At 41.5% G+C, this 11,834-nt stretch overlaps 1 protein-coding gene and 1 long non-coding RNA gene across 2 annotated transcripts in view; one reads left to right on the plus strand and one right to left on the minus strand.

Annotated features, from left to right (window-relative positions):
• The window catches only part of LOC135178011 (uncharacterized), a 32,013-nt gene extending 25,799 nt beyond the window's left edge, over positions 1-6,214 (minus strand). Inside the window, exons 1-3 of the long non-coding RNA XR_010303310.1 lie at positions 6,139-6,214; positions 5,369-5,472; positions 4,243-4,397 (exon numbers count right to left, since the gene is read on the minus strand). This is a non-coding gene — a long non-coding RNA (uncharacterized LOC135178011). The remainder of the gene's footprint in view (positions 1-4,242; positions 4,398-5,368; positions 5,473-6,138) is intronic.
• Positions 1-9,425, plus strand: part of ARHGEF38 (Rho guanine nucleotide exchange factor 38) — a 42,685-nt gene extending 33,260 nt beyond the window's left edge. Inside the window, exons 9-14 of the mRNA XM_064148436.1 lie at positions 672-794; positions 4,251-4,571; positions 6,153-6,293; positions 7,861-8,059; positions 8,237-8,496; positions 9,240-9,425. Coding sequence (XP_064004506.1) covers positions 672-794; positions 4,251-4,571; positions 6,153-6,293; positions 7,861-8,059; positions 8,237-8,496; positions 9,240-9,425 — 1,230 coding nt within the window. The remainder of the gene's footprint in view (positions 1-671; positions 795-4,250; positions 4,572-6,152; positions 6,294-7,860; positions 8,060-8,236; positions 8,497-9,239) is intronic.
• Positions 9,426-11,834: the final 2,409 nt, after the last annotated feature.

The following is an 11,834-nucleotide window of genomic DNA, read 5'->3' on the forward strand; positions in this document are numbered from 1 at the left end:
TGCTCCAGTGCTGTAAATGTCTTTTGCTTTAATCCTCCTCTGCAAAGATGAGGGCTGGTTTGTAACTTACCAACTTTTTTCCTCTCATGGACCACTTTCCAACTTGTACATGGCCTGAGGCCCTTCAAAGCATAAGTGTGCCCAAAGTGGACACAAAGGTTGTCTGAAAGGTAGGTAAGATCAATAGCCAGCTGGCCAGAGCTTACTGCAAACATTTGATTCAACAACCAGTGGAAGGTCAATGGGTTAAGCCAACAAGGGCTTTTGCCTGGAATGGTTTTGATAGTTTCTTATCCAAATGGATACACATTTCCTTAAGATTAAAATTCAGAGTAAGTGAATGAAATATGCCACTATAGTCCTACTAGTTCTCCCAAAGAGGCCTTTGAGGGTGCATGGGTCTTGAGCTGGCTTCTTGCTGAGGAGTAGCTAGCTTCCAGTGAGACATTCATGAGGTTAGGGCATAATTTTTTCAGCTGGACATTAACAGCTTGATTTTTCAATGGTTTAAATTGAAAACAGACAATAAACAATCCCACAGTGGCTGGAAATTGCACAGAGATGGAAAATATTTGATTCCATCAGTGTTATTGCAGTATCTGCACGAGTGAACCCAGTGTATTAAACCAGTTCATAATACAGTTTCATCTTCCTGCCATCTTTTCATTTAGGATTCTATACACCTGGCTGCACAGAATATAACTGGACTCCAGGAAATCTTGGAAGACAAAGGTGATCAAGTCAGCAACTGTTTGAAGACACAGAACAACACTGCAAATCCCTGTGAGGATCTTGTAAGTTTACACAGTGTCCAGCATTACAGAGCTACTTTTATGTGTGGGAAAACAGGAGTATGTGAGGAAGACTAGGACAGAAAGAGCAAAAAGCTTAGGGATGCACTGGGAAAGATGAGTGGGGGTTTTTAATTTGGTTTCTGTAAGAAGTAAGATGAAATTCTGTGCAAGCACACTGTGTTTGCCCTAGAAGAGCTGAAGAAAACTTCTCAAGCTAAATTCCTGGGTTTAGATTATACTCTTTGTGCTAAATTTACTCAGATGAGCTTCAGGCAAGAGCAGCTGATCTTTGCTTTGCTACTGTTCCTACCAACACTTGTAGTTGTAGCGTGACTTTCGGAATCTTTGTTGCACCATTGGACTATTAGCTCCTGGAATCACTGATACAGGAAAATCTCATCTTTATTACCTTTCCAAGAAAGTTACTATCTTCCATATAAGGAAACCACGAAAAATCTGAATATAGCCCAAGCAAGTGAAAAATAAAGGCAATAGATTTTCAGCTAGTGTCCTGCTTTCAGGGTTCAAATGAACTCTAACGCCTGTCTCTTTTAAGATTGACTAAAATGACTCTTCAAATTAGTGCAGGCTGCTTCTTCCAACAGCTGCACAAGCTGGAAAAATTCAGAGGTAGAACTTTTCTTATGCTTTCTTAGGGTTGTTCTGACTAAAATAAAGTCATTCAACCCTTTCCAAAACACTGAAAACAGAGCCTGCCAAGAAACAGAAGGACCTTTGACACAGACCACATCCTGCCAGATAATAGCAGAGTAGCAAGATGTTTGACTTCACCAAGCTAGGAGCAGGTGTTGATCTGTTGGAAGGTAGGAGAGCCCTGCAGAGGGACCTAGACAGGCTGGATGGGTGGGCAGAGGCCAATGGGATGAGATTTAACAAGGCCAAGTGCAGGGTTCTGTACTTAGGCCACAACAACTCCAAGCAGCACTACAGGCTGGGGACAGAGTGGCTGGAGAGCAGGCAGGAAGAAAGGGACCTGGGGGTACTGGTAAATAGTAGCTGAAGATGAGCCAGCAGTGTGCCCAGGTGGCCAAGAGAGCCAGTGGCATCCTGGCCTGCATCAGGAACAGTGTGGCCAGTAGGACAAAGGAGGTTCTTCTGCCCCTGTACTCAGCACTGGTCAGGCCACACCTTGAGTGCTGTGTCCAGTTCTGGGCCCCTCAATTCAAGAGAGATGTTGAGATGCTGGAAGGTGTCCAGAGAAGGGCGACAAAGCTGGTGAGGGGCCTGGAACACAAATCCTATGAGGAGAGGCTGAGGGAGCTGGGGGTGTTTATCCCGGAGAAGAGGAGGCTCAGGGGGGACCTCATTGCTGTCTACAACTACCTGAAGGGAGGTTGTAGCCAGCTGGGGGTTGCTCTCTTCTCCCAGGCAACCAGCAACAAGGGGACAGAGTCTCAAGTTGTGCTGGGGGATGTCTAGGCTGGATGTTAGGAGGAAGTTCTTACCAGAGAGAGTGATTGGCATTGGAATGGGCTGCCCAGGGAGGTGGTGGAGTCACTGTCCCTGGAGGTGTTCAAGAGAAGACTGGATGAGGCACTTAGTGCCATGGTCTAGTTGACTGGCTAGGGCTGGGTGCTAGGTTGGACTGGATGATCTTGGAGCTCTCTTCCAACCTGCTTGATTCTATGATTCCTTTGAAGTCCCCACATTTGAAAAGCATATCCAAAATTCATCTCAATAATCAGAAGGATATTTTCAATGTCTTTACAATGAATGAGTGCATCAAGTGCAGGAGAGTACCACTCTATCATTGCAGTGCTGAGTGTGCCCAGTATGGAAGAGGCTTCCACTTTCAGAAACGTCAAAGAAAAGCAGAAGCAATTCCATGAGAGACAGAACAGAGAACTTCTTTTCAGAAAAAAAACTTGTAACTCCTGTTGGCTCATGACCCTACTATGCTGAAGGCCTAAGCAATAAAAAAAAAATTAAAAGTCAAAATCTTAAACTTAGTTATTCTATCTGTGGATATTATTATTAACCATAGTAATCTCTACTTACTATGTTTTTATTGCCGTGTCTTGGGTTTACAAGGTTGCAGGCGATTCTCTGTCCTGCGTGTCAGGGCTTTTAAAGAAACACTTGGATTCTGATGTTATATATAAGGGAGACCTTAGAGCAGCCTTCTAGTATCTGAAAAGGGGCCCACAAGAAAGCCAGGAAGGGACTTTTTACAAGGACTAGAAAGACAATGAAAGAGGTTGCCCAAAGAGGTCATGAATGCCCCCCTCCGTGGAGGTGTTCAAGGACAGGTTGGACGAAGCCTTCAGAAACCTGGTCTAAGCGAAAGGTGTCCCTGCCCATGGCAGGAGGGTTGGAACTAGATGATCTTCGAGGTCCTTTCCAAACCAAACCATTCTATGAATCTCTGAATCTCTGTTCTGACTGGGCAGCCCATAGTGTTCTTTGCATGGTTTCCCAAAAGGGTATTTATCAGTGGAGGTCTCAGCAATAAGCACAGGTTTTTCTTTTACATGCATATGTCAACAGTGAATATCTTCTTCTCTCTTTCTGTTTTAGGGCAGATATCCATCATAACCTCTTCTCTTCCAGAAATTGGATCCAATAGTTTGGATTTTTTTTTACTTAATGCATCAAAAATTGGTTCACAGGCTGTGAGGTGGAAGTAACATAGGAACTAGCTACGGAGGGTAGAGGACAGCTGCTCTTTTATTCTTGCATTCAGCCCAACAACTTAATTCACATACATCATCCAAGAGCTTTAATATGATGATGAGTTTCTCTCACTACAAGCCTGTGCTGTATTTGAACAAGTGACTTACAAAAAATAAATTTTTATTTCATGCAATATTAATCCCTTGAGAAAATTAGAGACTAATGAAAAATTCTGAGAAAGACTTTGTTTTTTTTTACCAGGTGTCTAATTTTCTTGATTACCACTGATAAAACCAACAAGCATAACATAATTTAATCAAATCAAGTGATTGTATATGTTTGCTTAAACAGGAATTGAGTTACAGCTGTTTCCAGGGAAAAAGAAAGGAGGGGGGAGAGGGGAAGAAAAAAGCTTTGATGGTGTTCAAGACTATGAGACTGCCATTTAACTAGACCTTATTGCCTCTAGGCTGCATATTGTCAAGGATCTTCCATTTATGGAAATTCCAGTTCTATTGGATCACTTCACCCATTCTTGCCCAGTTTCCCCACAGCAGCATCACACTAAGGGCATTACTGCAGGCTGCATGCTCCAAGGGACCATTACCATTAGCAGACACTTCATGCTGCAGAGCTGTTGCCTCTCCTCTGCAATGTTATGAAGGAAACTCATGCCAGAATCTGCCTGAAGCTGCCTCTTAGAGCAACAACTTGTGAAGAGTAATTAGCAGACTGCTTGATAGGTTGCCATCAGGCATACATGTTACTGGGTCTCAAGGACTGTATGAATGTAGTAAGCAGGTCTGTTTTATACCTTTCCAGATGGCTCAGCTGGACAAGCTCGTTTTGACTCCTCTCTCAGCACTACAAGCCTTGTTTTCAGGTCCACAGAAGCTGATCCAGAAGCGCTACGACAAGTTGTTGGACTACAACAGCTACCTTCAGAAGTCAACAGGTGAAGAGCTGGACCTGGCAAAGAAAGACTATGAGGCTCTAAATGCACAGTTAGTGGAAGAACTTCAGGTCTTCAACAGAGCAGCCAAAAAGATTGTGTTGAACTGCCTGCATTGTTTTATGACCCTCCTGGGGAAGATTATATCTGCAGCACTTCAGTCCAGTTCTGCTATGGTGGTGCCTGTTCCGGTGAGTACGGCAGAAACAGGTGCAGCTCTGTCTTTATTTGTTCAGTTTTCTTCTTTTTGTGTGACTTGCTTAGAGTTATGTAGGACACATACAATCTACACTGATTTAATTTGTTCTGCTAAATACAATCAGGTTTGGGTTTGAGTTTTTTTTATTCCTTGCAAGCTCAGCAAAGCTTAAGATCTGACCTTAAGTTTTGTCTGGCCTGGGCTTCTCATTGAGAATTATCCTAATCCAGCTGTTTGAGCTGCTGCAGTGATAGTAATGGGGCAAGAATATTACAGTAAGGCAAAACCAAAGCATCTGCTAGCATCTCTGTCTTTCTTAGCATCTACCCTGCAAGCCCAGAAAACACAGGAAAAGAAATTCTAAGGATATGCATGAGCACTCCTGTGGCTGTCCAGCCTAAAGAGCCACAGATAACTTCAGAAGAGCTGCAGGTTAGGAGATCTAATGAAATAATTTCTATGAAAAGCAAGTGATTTTAAACCCAAATACGCTGCAGAAGCTCCTGTAGACATCTCTAGGCAGAAAGGAAGAGCTTTGCCTTTGTTGGCCTTTAGAGAAAGTTCAAATAATTTTACTTATGTAGCCAAAAGTACCAAAGTTGCCTTTCTGAGCTACAGAAAAGGCATCAGCACCTCCAGCCCACTCTTCTATTTCTGGGTACTGTGATCATTACTTAAAGATTGAAACTGAGAAAAATATTCTTAATTTGTGTAAAAATCTTAATGTTTCAGTTTTGTTGTACTTTTGCCTTTGAGAAACGTAGCTGCAACAATGCCTCCCACACTCACCTGACTGGACCAAAACGCTAGATAGAAAACATTTTGTAGTGAGGTAGTTCTGGATTATTCCTTCCCATCAAGGCTTGGACACAGCACTTCATAGTCAGGGCCAGCTGAAAAATTAAGAAAGCAAGGTCAGGAGCTGTGCTGTTTAATGGGAGAATGAATGCTTTTCCCACAGGAAGAAATTGCATCCTTGTAATTTGACCATTTCATGTTTTAAAAGCTGTTGTATTGAGCATTGTTTTCTGAGAGGCTCTGCCTACCAAATTGCCTTATTTTTCTTTCTTCTGTTTACACCAGAAAACACATTTGGGGATGGACCAAAAGCACTTATCCAGTGCCACAGACAGAGCTTCAGCCTACCCAATCATTTTTAATCTGGTGGCAGCACCCAGTTGCACAAACACACAGCTGTAAACTACTCTAAGCCTTACAAGCACATGGGCCACTCTTGATAGCTGCTTAGATGCACATTTGCATCTGAAAGCAGGTCGCTCAGTAGCATTAGTGCAAGCCTGTTAATTTTCATCACTGTTTAGGAGCGTTTTTTAATTATTTAACTAAAATTACTGTGTCTTTTAAATCTAACAGCAGTCATTAGAAGCTTCCTTTAAACAAGAGCCTTTCTTTTCCTTTCATCTCCTACCTAGGGCACCCTGGGCTTTGCAGGAAACAGCAGTAAGTTCTCAGATTTCCTGATTCCTAACATTCAGCCCTTCAAACCAAATCTGCTCTCTCGAATCTCCCTACCATTTTGTTCTTGAAATCTAACCTACCTTTGTATGTGCAGCTGTCTTCCTCAAGCATCTGTGAAGTGCAGAATCAGTTGATGGAAGAGGTTCACAAGCTGAATTTTGTAAAAGAGAACAGCAGTGCAACCTTTATCGAGAGAAAACTGAGCTTGGAAAAAAAGAAACCTGTCCCTTCTCCGGTGAGTACCACACATCCCAATTGTGTACAAAGCATCCTCCTTTGCACACTTTTGAAACAAATCCATTTTTATGATATCTAGAGGTTTGGGCTTGGTGTGATGGTTTAGATGTTGCCTGCCCCCACACACTTTCAAAATCACCCGGACTAAACTCAGGGTGCTCTGGAAATTGAATGCAGCTTATATGTGCAGCTAGCACAATATACAAGCAGATATTTACAGTATATACAGTTATAGACAGAAATATACAAGGTAAAAGGTAATACAGAAACACAACTCCCCTCCCAGAAACCTGAGTCCCTAGGAGAGGCTCCCAACTGCCCCTTCACCTTCCCCCTACCCCTCAACCTTACCCCAGTCCCAAGGAAGAATGGAGGTTCGGCAGCAAAGTGGATTACTCAGAGAAATGGCAGAGAGGCTAGAGAGAGAGATGCAGCTCGGAGCTCCCCTGCAGGTGTAGTAGTGCCTTATCTATGTTTGGATTCTCATTCTTGCACCTCTCAGTAAGCCTATGAGGGAAGTAGACATCACCATTGTTTTCTCTTTCACAGCCTGTAATCTAGTCCTTCTCACTAAAACATTCTAGCTAGCTTCACACTAGCACACTTGGTCTGTTCACTGGGACTCTGAATCAGGTTGGTAGAATGAAGCTGTTCCATTGAACAGTGACTTCTTAAGATTTTTCACTGTTTTCAAGTCATTATCTTGAAAGTGAACTTGAAACCCCTAGGTCTTTAAGCACGTGTTAAGTCTAAGGCCATATATGTAAACTTAGAGCATTCAATAAAAGAAGTAATCAATGAATGTGTCTTAGCCTTCTAATTCACAACATTTTCTTCCTTGGCCCTCATCTCTGGTTATGTGTACTGGTGTTTAAATATATGTGCACACAGCTACATTCCCCACAGAAAGAAGACTTAGAAAGCTCACCAGACACTGAGGCAGCTGTAAGGATTCCTTTTAGCATCAGTAAGGCACATATGCTCCTGTTTCTGTGCTTCAAGATCACACTGATGTGCAGCATACCTGCCCCTCTAACCACACTGAGTGAATATGCTTACAGCAGTTAAGAGCACCTTGCCCTCCTTTAGCGAGGTAATGGCACACTAAAAGCAGACCATTTGGGTGCCACCGATGCTTTCACTGAAGTTTTTACTTGACCTTATCTCACACACAGCTGATTTTTGGATTGTGCCTTCTTTGAGATATCACCTGAGATTTCAAAGATCATTGCTATAGAAATACAATTAAGCAAGTGGCAGTTCACATACAGAACGCTGGCTCCTTGAGCAAAGAGGACAGATCAAGAGGTCTTTAATTAATGAATTTCCTACATTTCTTCAAAATGTGCCCTTAATTGCTCACCTATCAATATAGCATTTGGGCAGGTCCTTGCTTCATATGCAAAGGAGATTTGGTTCCATCCAGCTGTGTAACTCCTCGAACTGCATGTAAAAATGTAAGATCAGTTGCCACGTGCATACACCGAGTTCTATGCATCTGTGCTGCTCTAGAAATGCTTTCAGCATTATTCCCAGTGAATAAATGTTTTGCCTTTGCCTTTCAGCTTGAGCCCCCACGTCAAACAGAAGATCACAGATCCAAGCTGCTGTCTAGCTACAGCACAGAGCTGCTATACCAAGCTAAGCGCAAGTGCAACGCCACGCAGGAATTTGATATTGACTTATATGAAGGCGAACTGGTGGCTGTGGTGGAGCAAAAGGACCCCTTTGGAAGTACAAGCAGATGGCTTGTTGACACAGGAAGTAAGTGCTCTGCACAAACATCCCAATAACAGCTGCCCTTGGGGATACCGATTTAGTTTCATTCTGGCCCCATCTGCTTGTTTCTGTCGGGCTGACAGCTGCATAAGATGGTGGCTTTTGAAATGGTTTTAACAGTATTTTGCTCTTCATTTTCTCTCTTTTTATTCTCATGTCTAGTCCTTAAAGGCTATGTGTATTCCTCCTTCCTGAGGCCTTACAATCCAACCAAAGCACATAAGGATGTAGCAGAAAATAGCTTTGGTGATGATGATTTTGATAACATCAGCCTCTTTGTCTCTTCACGGCCCTCTGCTGACAGCAGTACGAGAAGTCTGGGGCAGAAGAAGTCTGGCAGCAGCTCATCTCTTGACTTCTGTGAAAATCCCACAATTAATGGCACAAGGACTCATACTTTTCAGGATACAGATGACCTCCATGTATGTATGATGCACACTGTGCCTCTCTTCTTGTTCCTATTTCAAATCTAGAATTTCACCACTTACAACTTCAATAGCTTCCTTTTAGACTGCAAAAGATTGGCACTAATCTGTCCATAGGACACAGGAATTCATTTTCCTTGGTTCTTTGCCTTTCTTAGTTAGCTATGAGGTAGGAAAAGACGATCAGTTAAACTGTGAATTTCCTCTCTGTCTCATAGAAAACACACTATTGCATTACCTCACCTCACATGCAATATCTCAAGGTTCTTCTGTGGAGCAGGATCAAAATAGCTCAGTTCAGGGATTTTCCCATTTACTGTTGACAAGAAAGCTGTGGCAGCGCTGATCAGCAAGGCACAGAAGCAATCCATCTGCCACACTTGAATACAGCTTTAGGAAAGATGATTCTTCCTGAGGAAACCTTGCTGGAAAACTCTCCATACAACCCAAGGCTGCTTACTGTGACAGAAATCAGCACTTGGTGTGACCTGGAAACCTGACTAGTAAGGCAATGAAGTATTTGAGCCTGGTTTGTTCCTCCCCATCCAGAATTCCCTAGATCCTTCAGTTTAACTTTTCATTTTGGACCCTGTTCATTGCAGTCTGTCTAGAGATTACAGACCATGTAGTTACTACATACTTTCTGTATACAGAATTCATACTAATAACACCATGAGAGGGTAAGATGTGGCTGCGTTTCTGAATTCAGATTTTGGTTTCTGTGGCTTTTCCTTTTTCAGACCTTCTATGCTGTTTACGCATTTCAAGCAAGAAATGATCAGGAACTCAGTCTTCAGGAGTACCAGAAGGTTAGGATACTTCGGTTTTCTGACCTGAGTGGCAATAAAGAATGGTGGCTAGCAGAAGCAAAAGGTCAGAAAGGATATGTACCATCTAATTATCTCGGGAAGATGACATACGCCTAGGAACAGAAAGGCCCATTGAGCCAGCTTCTCTGAAGCAGACAAAATAATCAGCTATTGTGGTTTGCAGCAAGCCAGGCAAACTCACAAGTGATTGACAGAAGCCATGGTATCTGGTACAGCACACACATGATACTAAGAACCTCTATCCTCCAAAGGCCATCACCTTGTCAAGACCTGAGAGAGGAAACATTTAACAGGAAGACTGATTCTGATTAACATCCTGAAGAGCTTGCTTTTCTATTACCCCATAATTTTCTCTTCTGTCAAAGTGTCCTAAATCGAGTCAACCTACAAGCACAAATCACAGCTAAAATGTTTTTCTTCCATGATATTTAGCAAATAATATTCAAGATGAAGAGAATTAGCCTTGAAAAAGGACAAATTCAGCCTTCAGGGATGCTGTAGTTCAGGCTGAAGTGCTATCTCAGTGAACATAAACACACCTTAAAACTTGGGCTTTTTGGTCATCTGTTTTTATCTTCTGTCACTTTTGTAATGAACCTTTTTCTTAGAGGAGATTACTGTGGTGGAAAAAGAAAAAAAGGTTTGTTTGTGGTTTTGTTTTTTTTTTTTTTTTTTTTTTTTTTGGGAAGCATTTCAACTTAAAACATACCTAAGGCAGTGGTACTTATGGTTGGTCTCAGGGAAAAAGGCATGTCTTGTTAGGTGTGGAAGCAGGGAAGGGAAAAACAAGAAACAGGTACTGTGAAATAAAAAAGGTTATGATTTTCAAAAGTATTGCACAACTGCTTCATAGGGCAGGAAACTGTTAGCAGCAATATGAAAATGTCTCAGGTTTGAAGCTGCACCTATGTCTCCACACCCACTGCTTCGTAGTGCATGATCTGTGTAGTCAAACAAAACCTTTGTTACTAGAATTGTGAAATTTATTAAGATTTTTCTTTTAAGAAAAGGTTAATAAGTGTCTTTCAATGGATATTTACTACCTATCTGATTACTTTGGGCTGGATACAGGGATCATAATAAGCTAGGACTTCAGATGCATCCAAATTTCCAGAGAGGAAAATAAAAATCATGCTTGAAATGTCTGCTGTTAGACCGAACAGTGAAGAATGTATCCATGAGCTGCTTCACTGCAGAATTCAGAGTCAAAAGCCCTCTATTTTGCTAAAGTATCTTCAGAATATTTGAAGCTATTTTAACAAGTTAATACAGCTCACATTGGATCTTCAATGAGCACAGAAAACTATAAATTCCAAGGAAGGATCTGAATGTCAAGTAGTACTTCTTTAGGTTCACTGCTAGGTCCTCAAGTGGTAAGTGAGTACCTTCTTGTGCTGAGCATTGCAAAATGAAAGAAAAAGGTGACTGTGCCTGCAGTAGACAGAGTAATTGAAGGTAAACTACTGTGAGGTATTTTCTGTATAATTGCATATTACTAATTGACAATCAAAATGACAATGCTGTTAAGGGGGAAGCACAAAAATTAAGGGGGTATACACAAATTGCTCCAAAGCCTTTATGTAAGTTTCTATTTTCTGCAGCTCAAGTGTGGGGGTATGAAGATGAAATGATTCAAAACCCTTATTGCAACGTAATAGGAAATAAGCTGTCAGGTAAAGAAAGGACAGCAAAAGTTATGGCAGTTGATGCAAACAAGTGTTTCTGCTACTTCCAACCTGGTTGATACTATGATTCTATATGATTCTATTCTCATCTTCTTTAGTGTCCCAAATTTTCATATTATTTTCCTATAAGTGTAAAAGAAACTTCTCAGTTTTGCTTTGAAGATGAATGTAGTGGATCAGAGATGAGAACCTGGAATTTGTGCTGGATGAAGTTATATGATTGAGAAACTTCAAGTTCTCTGAGGCAGACATCCAGAAACTGGTACATGAAACTCTGTGAACTACTGCAATCCAGCTGAGCAGTAATAAGAGAGAACACATTTTGCCTAACTGTGTATCACCTCATGCACTTAAATCTTGCTGTTACCACAGCAAGCAAAAAAAAGCCCAATTCACTTTATTAATGGATGCAGATGTTTTTAAATGAAAAAATTGCCTTTAAATAAATGAAGAAAATAAAGCTTAGGAGAGGGAGTAGCAGCTCTGAAGACTGGGCTGGCAAGACTCCCCTACTAAGCCTGCACTGCTTTGGCTTTATATTTTAAGGTTATAGGGAAGAAGATGCACTCAAGAAGCTTTTTTACAATTTAGAATATTTTATCTAGAGATGATCTGTATTTTGCAATAATTTTAGTTTTAGAAATGACTGAATTGTACTTAACAGACTTAATGCAGTCATGTAAGCACAATGATAAAGTGTTTTTTGTGAACTTAATGAAGGGCAAGAGTCAGGAAAAAAAAAAGGTTTCCAAGAACTCTGCTTGAGACATAGGGAGAGCTCTGATTTTGAGTGTTTGGTACATTCCCTATGAAAAATCAG

Source organism: Pogoniulus pusillus, chromosome 9 (assembly GCF_015220805.1).
Source record: "Pogoniulus pusillus isolate bPogPus1 chromosome 9, bPogPus1.pri, whole genome shotgun sequence".
Lineage (NCBI taxonomy): Eukaryota > Metazoa > Chordata > Aves > Piciformes > Lybiidae > Pogoniulus > Pogoniulus pusillus.